We start from the raw sequence: 17776 nt of genomic DNA on the forward strand, positions 1-17776 counted from the left end.
GGTGCTGGGCAAGCAGTGTATTTGGCGTGTTTTTCATTGAGATAAGCTGCTGCTGTGATCGGAAACAAAGTTGGTGAGCAGGCTGAAAGAGAGCCCAGAAATACTAGTAAATATACTAAAAAAATACTAAAAATAATAGTGTGTTCACTGCTATGAGCAGCACCTAATTACATGCAGTCATTCGATCCATTGCTGATATAAAGTTATTGATAAGCACAGCTTTAAAGCCTGAATCTGAGCAATGAGCAGCTGAGTTGCCCTGACGCACAGATATAAGTTTTAAGAGTCACTCCCTAAATGTACAAAGTACAAATATAAAAAGTCCATGAAGTACAATATTTAGGCAGGAGGAAAAACTAAAAAACTGATAATCTAAGGCCTTTGATTTTCTCCTGAAACAAACAGTATATCCCAGTCTCCCAGTAGTTCCCAAGTATCCCACAGAGAGGTGCTGTTGAGCCACTTTGCAGGGCAAAGTCTGTGTTTTCAAAAGGATTGTCTGGCTGGGGTGATATTAAGGTCATCACTCACTCGGTATTCATCTCTGAGTGATGACTTTGTGACGAACACATGCATCTAGATCAAACAGCTCTCGTCTTTTCCGCAGGCAGCGTTTTGTTTTATTTTTCACTGTCGTAATGGATGTAAAAAGCAGAGAGACTGATGGGGGGAAGAGGTGACAGATGGGTTGATTCTTTGTTTTTCTCTGCCTCTTGTCTGTTCCCTCCCTGGCAGGATAACACTGGGCTTTATGAGCCAGATGGAACTAAAATAGACATCGTAGTTTGATGCCGAGTGGCCCACATCTGTGTGTGTATATGTGTGTGTGTGTGTGTCTATGTGTGTGTGTGCAACACCAGTCACCTCTGGAGAGATTAATCTATAATCCAGGCTACTGGTCCCTGCAGGGGAAGCCTGACTGGACTGGTGCTTGAGCCTCTGACTGTGGTGGAGCCAGTCTGGATGTTCTCATGTGCTGTTTGTTCCTCTCAGTTTCCCTTAAGGACAAAAACCAACACTTTGGTGACTCGCGAAGCTTATTGCCTTTCCCCTTCAGAGAGTTAGATAAGAAGATCAGTACCACTCTTGTGTGTATGATAAATGACACCACCACCACCACCAGGCGTGAAACTGTTTCTGTCTCAGGCTCTATAACAAAATGTGCCCACAAGAACCTCTAACGCTTTCTAATTGCCACATTATGTCTGGTTTGCTGAATCGATACAAAAACTAAAGTGAAGGAACAACAGGTTAGAGTTTTTTATAGGAGGGGGTAATCTGTTTGACTGTTCCTTGGCTGGGCCAAGTCACCTCCTGGGATCCACAACAGATTAGTAGCCCCAGCAGGTGAAATAAAGAACTAAGGAAGAGGAAAAAGACTTTTTTCAGCCTTTTCACTCCCTTGTAAAATTTGTTTGGACGTCTCATACTGAAATATCAAATCTCGTTTCGTGAGGTTCGGTTCTGCATCCTGTGGTTGCTTCGATAGACTAAAATGCTGACACAGTCACAAGCTTTATACAGACTGTTTGGCGAAGATCTAAGGATGGCAGCCTCAGTCGGCTGGTCCTTGACTTTAGTCCAGACTGAAATATCCAAACAGCTACAGGATGGATCACAATGAAATTTGCTATAGAGATTCATGTCCCCCTCAGGATGAATTGTAACACTCTGATCCACTGACTTTTTAATCTAACACTATCAATGGGTCAAAATTATAGTGTGCCCAACACTTTGATTCACGGTAAAATTCACAATATACTCATCAGCCTCAAAGAATATTGTGAATTTCCCCACTGCAGGACTAATAAAGAATTATCTTATCTTATCTTCATGCTAATATGATGCAAATATTAGAATGCTAACAGGCTAATGGTTAACAATAAATACTATTCTTAACATTAGCATGTTAGCATTGTTATTGTGAGTAAATTAGCAATACTGACATTAGCAGTTAGCTCAAACTGAGCCTAAGTAAAGCCTTGCAGAGCCTCTGGCGTGACTGTAGACGTTCACTCAGTTGTTGAAATGTATTGTGGGAAGTTAATTTTGGCATTTCATCATAGCTTCTGGAAAATATCTCGGCTCCATATCTGAGGTATGGATCTAGCTGTGATAATAAGCGGGTTCACCTCCCCTATTGGCCGTGAGCCTGCAGCCCAGCTTTTCCTGAGAAGATCCGTCCTGCATTGCATGCCTTGATTTAATTTGGACATATATCAAGAGCAAACTTTCCAAACCTGGTTTAACCTCTTGGCAAAGAAGCTTTTGAGCAAAAATGTTTGGCCACAAAGGACTGCTGTGTAAGGATCACAGAATGATTTCTGCTTCCTCCTACTCAGTCTTCAGTGTCCCAGCTTTCAGTGTTTCCTTCTTCTACAGTGTTTTCTTTCCTCTGCCCCTCACTGCTGACCTCTTTTTCTGCTGTTGTCTCCTCTGTGGATGGGCCCACCTGCAGGCTGCATGGGCATATTGTACATCTGACAAAGTAGTCAACTTCAATGCGTGGACTGTGCATGTAAGGCTGCAGGAGTGAGGGTGTATACTGCACACTTGGCAGGCTGTTCTATCCTGGTTTAAGTTTTAACCAACCTACATTGGTTATTATTGCATTAAGAGTCACAAAACTGAAAGTGTCTCTCCAAGCAAAAGCTGTCCAAATGACTTTACTTTCCTGTCTTAGACACACACACACACACACACACACACACACACACACACACACACACACACACGCTGCACACATCGATCCATCACCGCCTTGTTTGTTCATGCTGCCGCTGGAGCTTCACCTATGCTCTGACTGACGCATGCCCACATCCTCGCTCCTCCTCTCTCCACGGTCCCCATGGTAACGCACGGAGGAGAGCAGCTTAGCAACACCGAGACGGAGAGTCAGCATCTCTAGGTCCAGACAGCACGGTGCCGTCGATAATACTCACAGAGGGCAGCAAGAGGAAAACAGCGGAGATTCTGGCAAACATCTTCTGAACGTAAGTGCCACGTTTTTAAAGCAAAACAGCAGCTCCGGTGGTTAATCTGAGGAGTCGGACTGAGTTAAGTTAATCGACTAAGTAGGTCGTGATTACGTTCGGGTGATGCGGTCTCCCTACTCTCTGCTGTACGGAGTGATGCTCCTCTCGCACAGCCGAGAAGCAGTCGTTTGTCTGTTTACTTGTGTCAGCCTTTTCCTGTGAATCCATTTTCTCTCCTAATCTTTTGCTTCGACCTCCGCAGTCAAAATGAAGTTCGTGGTGGTGCTTGTGGGAGCGGGCACCCTGGCCTTCCTCGGCGCGGTCATCTGCATCATCGCCAGTGTTTATCCCCGGAAACGCGCCGCGCCTCTCAGCGACAACAGCACCCTGACATCGGAGTCGCTGCTCCAGCCGCTGGAGTCCGGATCGGTGGCCCATGCCGGCCCGCTGGGCGCTCTGCACGGCGCCGAATCCTACGGTGAAGGGAACGGGCTCGGCGCCGTCGGCCTGGAGGTTCCCACTCTGAACGAGCTCAACCTCGGCGGGGAGACAGGCGGGGGGTCCGCGAAACAGTTCAGCTTCAGCAGGTTGATCTGCACACCTGTCCCGGTCGGAGAATGCAAAACCAAAGACATGAGGCAGCGGCGGGAGCAGCAGCAGCAGCGGCAGCAGCAAGCCGACGACCCGCTTTACGCAGCCGGGGATGAAGACTGGACTTACCTCCGGACCACCGCTGAGGAGCTCCGGCAGATGGTCCTGCAGCAGAACGACCAGATCCTCATGGACCATCGGACCATCCGGGAGCTGACGGGGAAGCTGAGTGAGTGTGAGAGCGGCCTGGAGGACGAGAGGAACGTCCCGGAGCGGAGCGTCGGCGTATGGAGCGGCAACCGTCGGGTCATGGCCGGGGATGATGTGAGCTCCTCCGCCGCGGCGCAGCTGCAGACGGCGCGGGCCGTGGAGGAGCTGGCCAGGGCCATCATGGACCTGAAGGACCGCATTGAGAAACTCGAGGTACGTGGAATGATACTGGGCACTGGCTAGAGCAGCTCTGGCAAAACCTTGTTGTTCTCGCTGCTTGCCCTCCTGTTTGAGTTTTGTTTGACAGCAGGATATCTGGACTGACATTTAAATCATGAATTAGCCAGGTGAGTCACTGTGTCTAATTCTGGCATGTGTTTGGTCCTTTATAAACAGCAACTTGTCCCAATGTCAGGACCGCTGTGATGTTCAGGTTCAGCGGGTAAAAGACCAAAAATGAATGAAAAGTTTCACAATTAGAAAAAGTGCCATCCAGGCTGCATGCACAAGTGATGGCTGTGAGATGGCTTAAAGGCCTGTGCAGTGGAGTCTGTGTTCATCATCTTAGGTGACCTAATCTTCCTCTCACCAGCCTCCCTCCCTCCTCCTTTCTATTCTTCCATCCCTATTTTATCTTCACCTCATCTGTCCTCTGACAAGAGCGACGGGTGACACAAGTGCTCTCCTTGGACCCATGGGAAATCTTTCCACCTGCTGGTCTCCCAGGCTTTCATTCCCCTCTGCACTCCCTCCCTCCCCCAAGCACACACACCCACCCACATCGTGTCAGCCGCCTCTACCCTCTGCCTCCGCATCCAGCAGCAGGATAGAGACATAAATAAAAGATGAAGCTGGCTGGACAGGAAAGAGGGTGGAGGTGGTGGTAGTGGTGGTGGGAGGGAGTCATGTTCTCAGCTTGTGTGTGCTGAGATTGAGACATAGGCAGGCTTATTACCTCACACACACACACACACACACTGCAGCACCACTGCCAGCCCTCTCCCTCAGTGTGAATTTATATCCTGGACGTCCACATCCAGGCCTGCCTCAGCACCTCTCGTCGTATTGTGTGTCGCCCTCCGCCGCCGCCTCATCCACATTAGCAGCAGCATCTCTCTTTTCACTGCCGCTTCACCAACACCTTATTTTTTCAACTTCTGCTATGAATTCTAATACTGCCACTGCCGTGTTACTACTGTCGTCGATACAACACCTCTCGCTGTGGTGTTGATTTATCATTTTACTCATTTTCCTGCAGTTTTGTGTCCCTTTTAAACCACCCCTGTGACTAATGTGAATGATGAAAATTCTTCTATTTATGCTACGACAAAGAAGACAAGAATAGGCTCTTTTTATTGCCTTTATGGTAAATTTCTCCCTGTGTGTGCAGTAAGTCAAGACCAAAGATCCACACAATTTGCTAATAAGTGCAGTGAGCACTGTTTTTTTCCCTTGTAAAATGAATACTAACAGCCCACTTAAACACAGACATCCACTCTCTGCCTCCTGCATATAATATGTGCACCAGATGCCCACTCTAAAAGACTATATTGAACCCAGTGTTGCCCGTCAAGAATCAGTCAAGACAATCGCAATCTCTCCGGCTGACAGTATCTGATCAAACTGATCAATATAATCTTTGATGATGGGAAAGTATTAGCTGATGTGCTCATTACGCCGATGTGAATATGAGTGAACATGAGTGAAATGTCACGACAATCCATCGAATAGTTGTCAAGATATTTCACTGGAAAACAAAAATGTTAAGCTGCCGTTGGGGCTGGAGGAAAAGTCAGGGGATCGACATATTCAGCAGGATTCATCCTCTGGGGACCACGAATGTCTATGCAAAATGTCATGGTTGTTCTTCCAGTCTTTCTGCCTGGACCAAAGTGGTGAACCAAGCCACCGACTGTTGCCATCCATTGGGCCATACCAGTAATGCTGCTAAAAAATTGATTTCCACTACTACAGCTTTGTGAACACTAATGCTCTAACTAAAGCTGCCGACATTACTGCCACTATTAAAACAACAACTAAAACTGATTTTCTGCTCTTGCTGCTTCCATTTCTTTTGAACAGATTAGCTGTTTTCCCCTCTCCTTGTTAGACATCTCTTTTCTGATCTCTCTGTCCATCTCTCTTTGTGGGTTTTTCTTCCTCTTTATGCAGGCGGAGATAGGCCCTGCTGCCCTCAACCTCACCGACACATCTGCAGGTACAAGCGGCAGCAGCAGCAGCGGCAGCGGCAGCCCAGCTGGTACCACCGGCAAGGGTCCCTCCCCACCCACCAGCAGTGCCTCCTCCTCCCCTGGAGCAGCTCCCCCAGGAGGTCGCCGCCCCGCCTCCCCCGCTTCACCCGCGTCCAAGTCCCCATCTAAGTCCTCCCCTGGTCGCTCAAAGGGCACCTGGAGAGTGGAGGACCTGGAGGGGGAGCTGGAGAGGAAGATAAAGATGCTAGAGAAGGAACGCCAGGCCATGAGAAAGGAGACGCAGGGTCAGCATGAGAAGATCAACCAGGGCATCGACAGCGTCAGCCACCGCGTCAGTGAGCTGGAACACAGTGAGTGTGGGGGAGGAGGGGGAGGAGGTGGAGAGTAAAGACATGGGGCGGTGGCTAAACAAATGAAGGAAGGGATGTGTGGATGGGTGAGTGCACAGAGAAGCAAACAACTGCATTGCCAAGGTGACGTACGTGAGCCTCAGGCTCGAGGAGGCTAAAATGAAACTTTAATGAGCGCTGTGGTTGAACCGGGTCATCACAGCAGTGGGGAATAAGCTCTGGATTAAAATAAGTTGATGAATGAGTGCTGAAGGTTGTGGAATGTCAAACAGGGCTGGGAGCTGAAAATAGAAACAATACAACAACACAAAAATAATAACAACATCAACAACATCAACAACAATAATAATAATAATAATAATAATAATAACTATGATAGAAATGATACTGAAGCCTTAAAATGTTAACCACAGGAGCTTACATTGAGGATCCTTATTTTATGGTTGGAGGTTTGGATGCTTATTTTATGGAGGAGAGACTGAGAGATCATGAGGTGCAAAGAAGAGGGCTGAAAAGGAAAGAAAAAAGCATTTTTCTGTCCTCTTTTTAGCTCTGTCATTCCCCCAGCCTCTCCGAGTGTCTCTACATCTTCTCTATCTTAAGAGCCGCAGTGTGGCCTCGAGTTAGAGAGGCTGATCATTAACTGTAATGCCGGAGATCCTGCACTCTGAGAGTGTGTGTATGTGTGCGCATGCGTGTGTGTGTGCACAAACCGACAGGAACAAGTGGGAAGAGAAATACCAACGTCTTTGTATAAATTGGCTGTGAACGCATCGTCCCTGCCTGTTTTTTCCTCCTTCTCTCTCTGTCTGACTGCTTCTCTTTATCTCCTCCATCTGTGTGTGTGTGTGTGTGTCTCCAAAGCCCTGACAGAGCCGTCGTTCCCCGATGGCTTCGTGCTCTCCTTCCCCATGCGAACCAACTACATGTACGGCCTGGTGAGGAAAGAGATAACAGAGATGTACGCCTTCACCGCCTGCGTGTGGCTGAAGGCCAAAGAAGGGGGCATCGGCACCCCCTTCTCCTACTCCGTCCCGGGGCAGCCTAACGAGCTGGTGCTGCTGCAGGGAGTGCACAACCCTGTGGAGCTGCTCATAAACGACAAGGTAGACGTGAATGTTTTTTAATATCACTGTTCATGCCTGTGGGGGTTTGGATCAAGTGTTTAAACGATAAATTAGGTGTAGTTTTAGGAAATTAACTGTCATTGTTTTTCAAATGTTTATATTATGTTTGGAAATTAATGGCTTCTGCTGGTAAAACAATTAATATATGAACCCCGTAGGTTTCCTGATAATCAATCAAGCTAAATAGCCTGCCACGGAAATCATTAGCTTAATATGCTGTTCCACAAAACAGTGCAAGCTAGTTGCTGATGGCTTGTTGTAACTCATTGATTGATATGAGTGATGAGAGCGTGATTATTCTCATAACAGACCAACATTTTCATCGAGAACAAGCAGTCAAACTGAAAATGTTTCAGCATCCAGTTGTTGGTTCAGTCAATATGATGTGGATTAGAAGTCTCTGTTGGGTTTAGGGTTGATCCTGAGGTGCGTTGGTCCCCCTCTAAGCCTTACCATCCATTCCCCTTGGTACACAAAATGACTAAAACAGACGATGCCTTTGGACAACTCATTAAATGTTTAAAAGCTCAAAAAAAAAAAAAAAAAACCTAGAAAAAAAATCCCAAAGAAACTAAATGTTAAAGACCCTTGATTTAAATGAGGGGCAAAAGCAGCACATGTTCCTGGATTAGTTTTTAATATTTGTAGTGATGCGAGATGACATACGAATGTCATCCAAACCGGCATAGCAATACAAATACATTAACAGTATAGATAAAGGTAACAGGAGGAGCAGGGAGGGAGGAAGTGGGGTAAAATGCTCACTCAGTAGCCTAACTGCCCGCGGCTACAGGCTGTGGCTCAGTCTGCTGGTCCTGGCCCAGATGGACCTGTATCTTCTCCCTGAGGGCAGCAGGTGAATAAGTGATTTGCAAGGTGTTCTGGGTCCCGCAGGATACTGTGCACTCTCCTCAGACAGCGGCTGATGTCTGGAGACTGGAAGCATCGGGACCAGTCTCCAGATCACCTCTGTCTACATCAGCCGCTGTCTGAGGAGCCGACAGCAAACATATGCTATTGAGGAGAGACGACACAGAGGCAAGATTTTTGCAGCTTTTATGGTGCTTATGCTTACAGTTCGCATGGCAGAGAGCAGGGGGAGTTTGTAACTGTGGTGGAAGGATGGTTGGGACTGTCCAAAGGTGTGCAGTCTTGCTGACGTGGACCATCAGCGTGTCCACGTTCTGCCTGGATTACTGCTTGTCACTTGTGCAGAATCCAAGCTTGGTGTGTCATTGCTCACTGGGCTTGAAGTCACTCAGGCCTCTACATTAACAAGCATCTTAAATCACCCAAGAGGTATCAACATCACAAGCACACAGTTCTCACTACTCGTGGGAATTAACACAATAATTATTTGGTCCTCACAAATTTGTCAAATGTTATTCATTAATTTCACATAGAGCAGGAAAGTGAAAACCGATCACAACTGGTCAATCGAGATGAACGTGGAGACACGTGTTAGTGCCAGGTGTAAGCAGGCACTCAATAACTTGACAAAGGAAGGCTGTGACCATGGACACGTTATTCTCTGACCTGTAGGTGGCGCAGCTGCCCCTGACCCTCCCACAGGACGAGTGGCAGCACATCTGCGTCAGCTGGACCCTGAGAGACGGGGTGTGGAAGGCCTACCAGGGTGGAAAGATGAAGGGGAGGGGAGAGGGACTGGCTGCCTGGCATCCCATCAAACCAGGAGGAGTCCTCATACTGGGACAGGAGCAGGTGAGACGTACAGATGGATGGATAAATAAATGAATGCAGTGGTTCCCAAACCCCCCGCAGGCCTGTCAGACGATCTCATGCACCCCTTCATCAGCACCGCCAGCTACACTCCAAATGTGTTAATGTGAATTAATTTCAAACAGGTTGTTATTTAATAATTAACACAATAACATAAAGTTGATTTAGCTGTCAGTGTAACTTCAAACTATCGAATGCTTAATATTTTGTAGTCGCTAAGCACGAGGCCATGTATCCATGTACAGTGGATTATTTTAACGTCTTATTTCTTATTTTTACCTTTAATTGCCAATTAACACCCAGATTAATTAGCTATAGCTGACTCAACATGCGGATGCATTTTTTAATCATTCATTTACGTAGTTTGTATTGATGGATGGAGTAAAGGTGGATGTACATGCATCAACAGTGAGACAGGAAGCACTATTTTAAGGGCGCCATTAGCTTTTCACACATGAACAGACAGAAAATTAATTGTGTTTGTCCTCACACTGGGCAGCACCTCTCCTTCATTAGCGAGACATCCTCGTTACGTAACCATTGTGAAATCTGACATTATTCCTCCTCCCTGGTGTCAAAAGAACAACCCAAAGCTTATTCTGCAGCCATTCGTCTCTGCATAAAAGATGAAAAGCAGAGAGCCGGGGCTCCAATTCTGCAACATGCTGCAATGGTGCAACAAGAGGGAGCAAGCGCTTTATTAATCTCTGCTGATGAACGATGGGTTGCTGTTGCGTGGATGTGGTGACCAGATTTTATGGGGGAAAATCCCAGGACGTCCCCCTCTCAAGGCTGCTCTGAAGGCGGAAAAACATTTTTTAATCTCATCCAGGGGGAATCATGAAAAACACAATAATTCTGTGTATGGATTAAGCCCCTGCTGCTTTTTCATTCTCATTTAACCAGACAAGATGAGCGCAGTGTATCAATAGCCTGAGGAGGGTTGTAGTTTTCATGAGAGAGTGTATTAACTTATGCATACTATTAGTGAAATCTTAAAAATATCATAAATTTTTTGTCACACTCAGTGGGAAACCTACAAGGCTGACAGGCAACAAACATAAATAAACTACATTTTTAGCAGCAAGTAATGAGTCCTCCCCCACCCCAAATATGATAAATGTCCAAAATGGCTGGCATCTGCCCTGCTGAGGTACCGGGTACTTCGGCATTTTGGCCCATCAGATCATTCCTGGGACTAAAGACCACCAGGAACCACAGTGAAAGATATTTTTACGCATTTCCATTAGTCAAATAGAGGGATTACATGTTTTCTGAGCCCTGTTTCGCACAAGACAACAAAACATAGTAATGTCCTTTATAATCTTTATCTCACTCTTTTTCTGGAGAAGATGGAAAGTAAATAACATAACTGTAGAGACATCAATACACGCACCATACACTCTTTTAACACCAAATCATCATATTTGATAATAGAAACTTATATAAATAAATTAAATTAAATTATATAAAAATTAAATTAAATAGAAACTGCATTCATACTTTGTCAAAGAATCCTGGACACAAGTTGAAGCAGCCTGCCTCTTTGACCAATCAATAATGTTCAATGCTGAAAGAAGCAGCACTGATTGATGCTTCTGGGAAGGACCTAGAGCCCAGCATTTCAGTTTAAGAGTTAGTTTCTCCAGTTCCCACGTTCCTAAAAGAGTTCCTGAGAAAGTTCCTGCAGTGGAAAAAGGCCTAATTACACGACTATTGAAGATAATCGCAGCAAAGCTTGATCTCTTGACATTAAGCTCTTTGTTTGTTCTTTTTTGACCAACTCTTTTAACCAAGGATACACTGGGCGGCCATTTTGATGCGTCCCAGGCCCTGGTAGGGGAACTGTCCCAGTTCAACCTGTGGGATCGGGTGTTGAAGCCGGCAGAGGTGGCCGCCCTGGCCGACTGCAGCTCCTCGGCGCTGGGCAACATTGCCCCCTGGACTGACCTTGACGTAGATGTCTACGGCGGTGCCACCAAGGAGTCCCTGGACCCGTGTCACGCTGCAGAGCGATCCAACCCCTCCAGTCCCAAACAGTGAAGGGTGACTGGTAGAGGTCAGCCAAGGGCGGTCGATTTACCAGACGATTTAGCAGATGTATAACGACGTATTACATTGGGGTTTACAGTATATTTGTTGGGGATGGGAAGCTTGCTGGTGGGCTCAAATATGTGATGGAGCTATTAAGCCATTAAGAGCGATGTATCTGTTTTGTTTTTAGTGTTGGTGTCCACACTCATGTGTTTACTTCTGCAGTGAGATACAGTGAGTTTAATCACAGAATCCCCATAGCGAAGGCTGTGCGGGTGGATCATCCCATGGCACAAACAGGACTCTCATGGAGGCGTTCCATAGTAGGTGTATCATCGGCTCTGGTTAAATGGGTTGGAGCCTGAGGGGCCAGGTGACCAGTGATGCCATATCTGAGGGTTTCTTAATTTTACAACAAAGTGACTCAGAGTTCACGTCCTTCCTCATCTTGTGTCCAGTGGATCGTGTTTCATGCTAAAACTGAATTCTAAGAGGCTCTCGTGGTTATATTGATCTCAGCACTCAATGGGAAACAAAATCACTTTTGTTCAGTTCTAACTGTATATGATCCTGTTGACTAACGTTTGTGTACGTTTGATTTTTCTACATTGCATACCATGACTTGGTAAAACCGTGGTCTTATAAATGTATATGGTGTAATGTTTCTCTGCTAATGTTGCTCTGCTGTGCCCGTCTGCTCCACCCAGCTGTAGCCTCTCACAACACCACTCACAGTCCTGCAGAGTTATGTTAAACTAAATGTGCTCTCAGCTGACCTCTGAAACAAACACTTGGCGTCTTTCTTCGCACCATTCAGACACTGAAACTGTGACAAACCTGAGTGAGTTTGCTGGTCCCGTGTTGTCTCCCTGAATGTAAACCAGGTGGAATGTAGGTGTATTTGCATGAGCAACGTCACATTTCCTGTCACTAAAGAAACAAACTCAAAATGTGTACGTGACAGTGTTGGTGTCCCCAAGCTGCCCCCCATACACACACACACAAACACACACACACACGTCTCTTCGGTAAATCGGATCCTCACAGAATACTTGACAGGGAGGGGGACACTAAAGACCAGAACAAGCAGATTTGGTAAATAAATAAATAGGAACTTCAAAGCTGGCCAAAAACTGCCACTAATAACTTAAAGCTACAAAGGAATTGATGTTTACGTCATGTGGGATTGAGGATATGAAAAGGAAAGGTTTCCGTGGTGACCGCTTTCAAACTTGTTTTTGAAAAGAAGTGTAATTTTGCACTGTGAAAGCAAAAGCAAAGCAAAGTTGGTTATGAGGCAGTAAAAACAGTGAGCATGATCAAACTAACACTGAATTAGGATTCTTCATTACTGTTACCTTAAATTTTTGTTTGCAAGTAATTTATGTTACTTTGATTTTACATATTATTTACCACAGTCCCAGTTATATTGAACCATTTAAACAGTCCAGAATCACTCAGCTGGTAATGTAAACTGTATTTAATAAACATAGGCAGCAACCTCCATATAACACACTAAGATGCATTGCTATGTTTATCCTGAGGAGAACAAAAATACTGTGTGATGTGTGTGTTCCTGCTTAGAGCACCTCAATGTAGCCACACTTTCAGTCAGAGGAGCACCAGGTGCCGTCTCAAAACACGTGACAAAGCGAAACATCTCGTCAGTCGCTGAAATTAATCACAGAAGTTGTCCCGCTGCCTGATGGAGGTCAAAGTGTTGGCCAAGTGATGGTTGAATCAGAGGCCGCATACTGTTGATTAGTTATCTGCTGTAAAGTGGGCAAAATTGATCACCTTAAGCTGTGATGTTATGTTCTCCAGAATCTTAAATCAGATTTAATTTTCAGTCTCAGATGATTTTCACAAGAAAGTTTGTAATTCGTGCAGATGAGCTCCCCCTCCCCCGCTGTCAAGAGTGAGGGTTCAGTTCCCACTATGGCCAAATGTAATAAACAAGATGTGATCCAGTCAACACTGTGCATAAAGTGAACTGTGGTTTAAATCCAGTCAGTGCTTCTGTTCACTTATTACCTCAAGACATCAGCCCCACATACGGTTTGACACCCAGTTGTAAAGTGCCTGCTTGGGCTCTCGTGCCCGAAATAATAGTGAAATGTTTTTATGTTTTCTTCTTTGTCGTCTCTTTCTTCTTCTTCTTCTTCTCTCTGTCACTTTCTCTCTCTCTCCCTCTTGCTTTTGGTTGTTGAAGGCTGTGACAGTGTTGTGCTTGTCCTTATTTGCATCTTCATGGATCTTCTATGATATTGTTAAATAGGTGGATTAAAAAAAGAAATAAAATAAAATGGTTATGACAACATTCCTGGACTCGTAGCTCAAAGAATTACATGCATTGGTGTGTGTGTCTCTGTGTGTGTGTGTGTGTGTGAGTGACAGACAATGTGTGACAGTTTATTGTGACAGATCTCCTTACATCTGTCAACACATCTGGATTACACCTCAACTAAGCAAACTGCAGGGATACTATAAACCTTCATGACCCTAACACACACACACACACACACACACACACACACACACACACACAGAGAGAGAGAGAAAGGTACAACATGCCTAATCTCATTTGGTTGTAGTCAGATTAGATTAACTGCATCTTGGAGGTCAGATTAATTTGACTTTGACACTGTGTGTGTGTGTGTGTGTGTGTGTGTGTGTGTGTGTGTGTGTGTGTGTGTGTGTTAACACAGAGATGGAGATTAGGATATTGAGCACAGACAGTCCAGAAAGTCTGGTCTTTGATGTGAACATAATAGATTACTCATAGTTTCAGCTAAGACCGGGTTGATTCGTGACTACTGATCGGCCCACACGCGTTTGCTTCTTGGCGTTCGGCTCAGCTGATCTGTGATCTGATGTGTAACCTCCCACTGTCAGCGTTTCATAGTTTTATTTGTTTCACTTGAGCTCGACTTCCAGGCTTTTCTTTGGGCAGACAGTTTCGGTCTTATGACCAAAGAAAGACGATGATGAAGTCCAGGCACAAAATCAGTTGAGTAACTTCATTCCTCTGTTCATCTCTCTCACAAAAGGATTTCTGAGCTCATTGCACTGACAGGAAAGTTGCTCACTGTTTGAGTTTTGGTTTTATGTTTTGTGTCATTGATTCACTCCCTTTCCACTGTGGGACGATGCTCCCATCTGTTCAGTGTGGGCTGGTTTTCTGATCAGGAGCCTAAACCGATTGCTTGTGTCGTATAAAACCAAGGACACGTGATTCTGACCTTGAGATAACTTAGATTTTAAAGGATGTTTTAAAATTTCTGGGAGAAGCTTTGCTGCGTCATTGCTTGATGTACAGACATCACAGCCCCACCACCAACACCTTCCCTGGCCCACACAGAGTCCTGACCTCAACCCCATCCAACACCTTTGGGATGAACTGGAACGGAGATTGTGAGCCAGGCCTTTTGGTCCAACATCAGTGTGTGACCTCACAAATGCTCTACTGCATGAATGGGCACAAATTCCCACAGAAACACTCCAACATGTTGTGGAAGGCCTTCACAGAAGAGTGGAAGCTGTTAGAGCTGCAAAGCTGTCTGTGTGTTTAGAATAAGACGTCATTAAAGTCCCTGTTGGTGTGATGGTCAGGTGGCCCAGTACTTACAGTGTATAGTTATAAAAGATCCTGATTTTCTGATAAAATTTTCTGATGTAACTCAACTTTAATGACGAACTGCTACATCAACTCTGTATTTTCTCCCAAAGTGAGAACAGCTTTGGCTGGACTGCGTTGAGAAAAGGTGATGTTGTCACCTCATTTCATTTGCCTGACACTTTTGATGCTTTTGCCTGTGACCAAATTGCCTGTGACCAAATATGTATAATTGACCAATACTTTATGGAAAGCTTAATAAAACAGCATCCCACAGTTTTAAGAATGTGAGAACTCTCACTGTTTGAGCATCGACACAAAGACTGAACGTTTCAGATGGTCAGTGACAATAATAAATGCTGCCAGTGGTTACACTTTTCTCTTTCTACCTGGATAATACCTGCCAGGGCCAAAGGACTCAGTGACTGAAGAGTGTCTCGCCCTCGCAGCACTTTTCTCCTCCTCTTCAGACTGCCTCTGCTTTCACCTCATCATATTCTAACAAGGTTTATGGTGTCGGTGCAGTCGCTCACAGTCCTACCACACACTTAACATACAACGTCGCTGCTGCTCCGACAACTGAAAAAGCTCCACATGTGCCTGCGTTTGCAGTCAGCCATCACCAGGGTCATCTGTCTGTCGGTGCCGCCTCGTGCACTTACAGGCCTCAAGTGAGTCTGCATGTGACTCTGACAGGCAGGAGGGGAAACAGTTCCAGTAAACCAGGTTTTATTTAAACTGCGTGCTAGTGGTGGCTTAGATACTTTTTTCTGTGTTCTGTTGATGCCAAAATAGAAATTCACCTCAAATTTCCAAGTTCAGATATTGATAATATGAGAATTGTTCCTTGAACATTTGGGAGTATCAATATGTCCATGTCCACATCGACCCACTTGCTGCGTGTGTGTGAAGTGCACCTCCTTTCAGTTTAGATGTCAAATCCACCCTGCACAATTCCAATGCTTGAAGCCATTGATCAAAAATCAATCACCGAGTGAATGAGCCGATCAGTCATCCGACACTCACTCAGTCAGGCAGCCCATCAGCCCTGCAGTCGGTGAGTCATCCACTGAGTGAATATTTTTCTTCGCTGATTCTCTGCTGATCTCTGTCACAGCTTGTTAGCAGAGTCACATGGGGTCCTCCACCCCCCAACAACCTGCTTCCTCTGCTGTTGAATTATAGATACACCTTAATTACCTCTCTCTGAGGCAGGCGGAAAATATGGCAATGCTTGTATGACCCACCTCTACAGCTCACTCTGTCAGGCACAGGCACAAACTCAACCTCACTCAAGTGTGAATTATCACACCAAATCTTCATCACTTTCATTATCTTTTCCAACTTTTTCCTCATCCCCTGCAGACCAGACGCTTTCCTCGTGTCTGTCGGCCTTCAGAAACGCATCACAAATGGTTTTCATTCTCTCTGCAATGCTTCGCCTCATCGCCACAAGCTCTGCAGTCAGGCACATCTTCCTCCATGACTTCTCAGTAATCTCACTGCTCATCAGTCCTTCACCTCACACTGATTCACCCTAAAAGCTTGTCTTCCATTATCCAAACTGTTTACCTTCAGTTTCCTCCCCAGTGTTTTTGTTTCTGTTTAGGACTCTGCCTCATTTCATTTTTACCCTGTTTACAGAATATTTTTGCCGTCGTGATGAATACTCTCCTCAAGGTCTTTATACCACCCCCTCCTCCTCTTTCTCTTTCATCCACCTCTCATCACCGCTTGGCGTCTTTTCACTTTTCACACCTCCTGTCAAGAGCGCCTCCATCTCCTTCTCTCCGGTCCTTCTGCTTTGTTTTGACGTTCTGCTTTCAGCTTACCTTCCAGCCCTCTGGCTCTTCTGTTTGTGAGTGTCTCACCTGGGCATTTAATGCTCTCCCTCTCTTCCTCTGTCTTTTAAGATGCTTCACACTTTATCTAAGATGCATGCAGACACTCACAAACAGAAGTTGTTAAAATGGCATAATGGTCTATTGTATCAATCAGTGAATATAATTTAAGCAGTAAACTTAAATACATTAAGACACTGGTGTTTTAAAATCTAACATCATCCTCTTCTTGAGAATAGAGAAATATTTTTTGCACTTTCAAAAATTCATTTTAACTTTAAGCACATTTCATATGCTATTTTGACAATCTCACATTTTCACATAATGCACAGTGCAGTTTACAGACCTCAGCTCAACATCATTCCTGTGCTTGAAAAGAAATCCTTGAAAGTAACAAAAAAAAAAGAAATGAATTTGAAGTTTGATAAATGAAATTTGTTCCTTAAGATGAATCATGTACACGTTCAATGCTAATTTGCAATTTCCTTTTTCTCGTTATCATTTTTCTTTCACTTTGCTACCTTTTGTTTTCCTCCCCGTTTCAAATGGTCTTTTCTTTAATGAGTTCACAGGTTTCACTGTCTCCTTCACATCAACATAACCCAAATGTTCCGAAAACAAGACAAAACAAGACAAGAATTACTACCTCAAGGTTGTATGCTTCAGTGCACAATTCAAACTGCAGTTTGCCTCCCTGTCTGTCCAGGCTCATATAACATCTGTAGTGTCTGACAGCGAGTGTCATCACATGGTCCAGCGAGAACCACCTGAAGCTCAGTATCATCCAAACCAGTGAGCCTTTGGTGGACTACAAGGCTTCAAATCTGGATGTTGCTGCAAAGAAGCTACAGATCCTGAAACGTGGAGGCTTCACACGAACGTTCATCCTGGCGGCACAGAAGATTCATGCAATCAGTTTCAAGGTGGACACCCAGGATTCGCGTCACCCATTCGGTATCTGACCAAGTGTGAAACATGTTCACAGTCTGCCCTTCTGTTCCTGAGTTACATTGTTGAATAATGGACAGAAAGTTGACGTTTGACCTTTTGCATATAAAATGTCATCCCATCATCATTTT

The 17776-nt window shown here is 45.1% G+C and overlaps 1 protein-coding gene across 1 annotated transcript; it reads left to right on the forward strand.

The window, feature by feature from the left end:
* Positions 1 to 2756: 2756 nt before the first annotated feature.
* Positions 2757 to 13555, forward strand: nptxrb (neuronal pentraxin receptor b). The gene is made up of 6 exons (XM_046372935.1): positions 2757 to 2993; positions 3238 to 3989; positions 5949 to 6339; positions 7204 to 7445; positions 9009 to 9188; positions 11004 to 13555. Exons 2-6 carry the CDS (start codon positions 3243 to 3245, stop codon positions 11247 to 11249), a joined length of 1806 nt encoding a protein of 601 aa, XP_046228891.1. The 5' UTR covers positions 2757 to 2993; positions 3238 to 3242; the 3' UTR covers positions 11250 to 13555.
* The last annotated feature ends 4221 nt before the right edge of the window (positions 13556 to 17776 follow it).

This window comes from Scatophagus argus, chromosome 2, assembly GCF_020382885.2.
Source record: "Scatophagus argus isolate fScaArg1 chromosome 2, fScaArg1.pri, whole genome shotgun sequence".
In the NCBI taxonomy this organism is placed as follows: Eukaryota; Metazoa; Chordata; class Actinopteri; family Scatophagidae; genus Scatophagus; species Scatophagus argus.

What these genes read in the sequence shown, in the direction of transcription:
- nptxrb (XM_046372935.1), top strand. Translation starts at nt 3,243, where the DNA reads ATGAAGTTCGTGGTGGTGCTTGTGGGAGCGGGCACCCTGGCCTTCCTC. An exon ending in CGTCAGTGAGCTGGAACACA is followed by an intron (nt 6,340 to 7,203) that starts GTGAGTGTGGGG and finishes GTGTCTCCAAAG; the next exon opens with CCCTGACAGAGCCGTCGTTC. An exon ending in TCATACTGGGACAGGAGCAG is followed by an intron (nt 9,189 to 11,003) that starts GTGAGACGTACA and finishes CTTTTAACCAAG; the next exon opens with GATACACTGGGCGGCCATTT.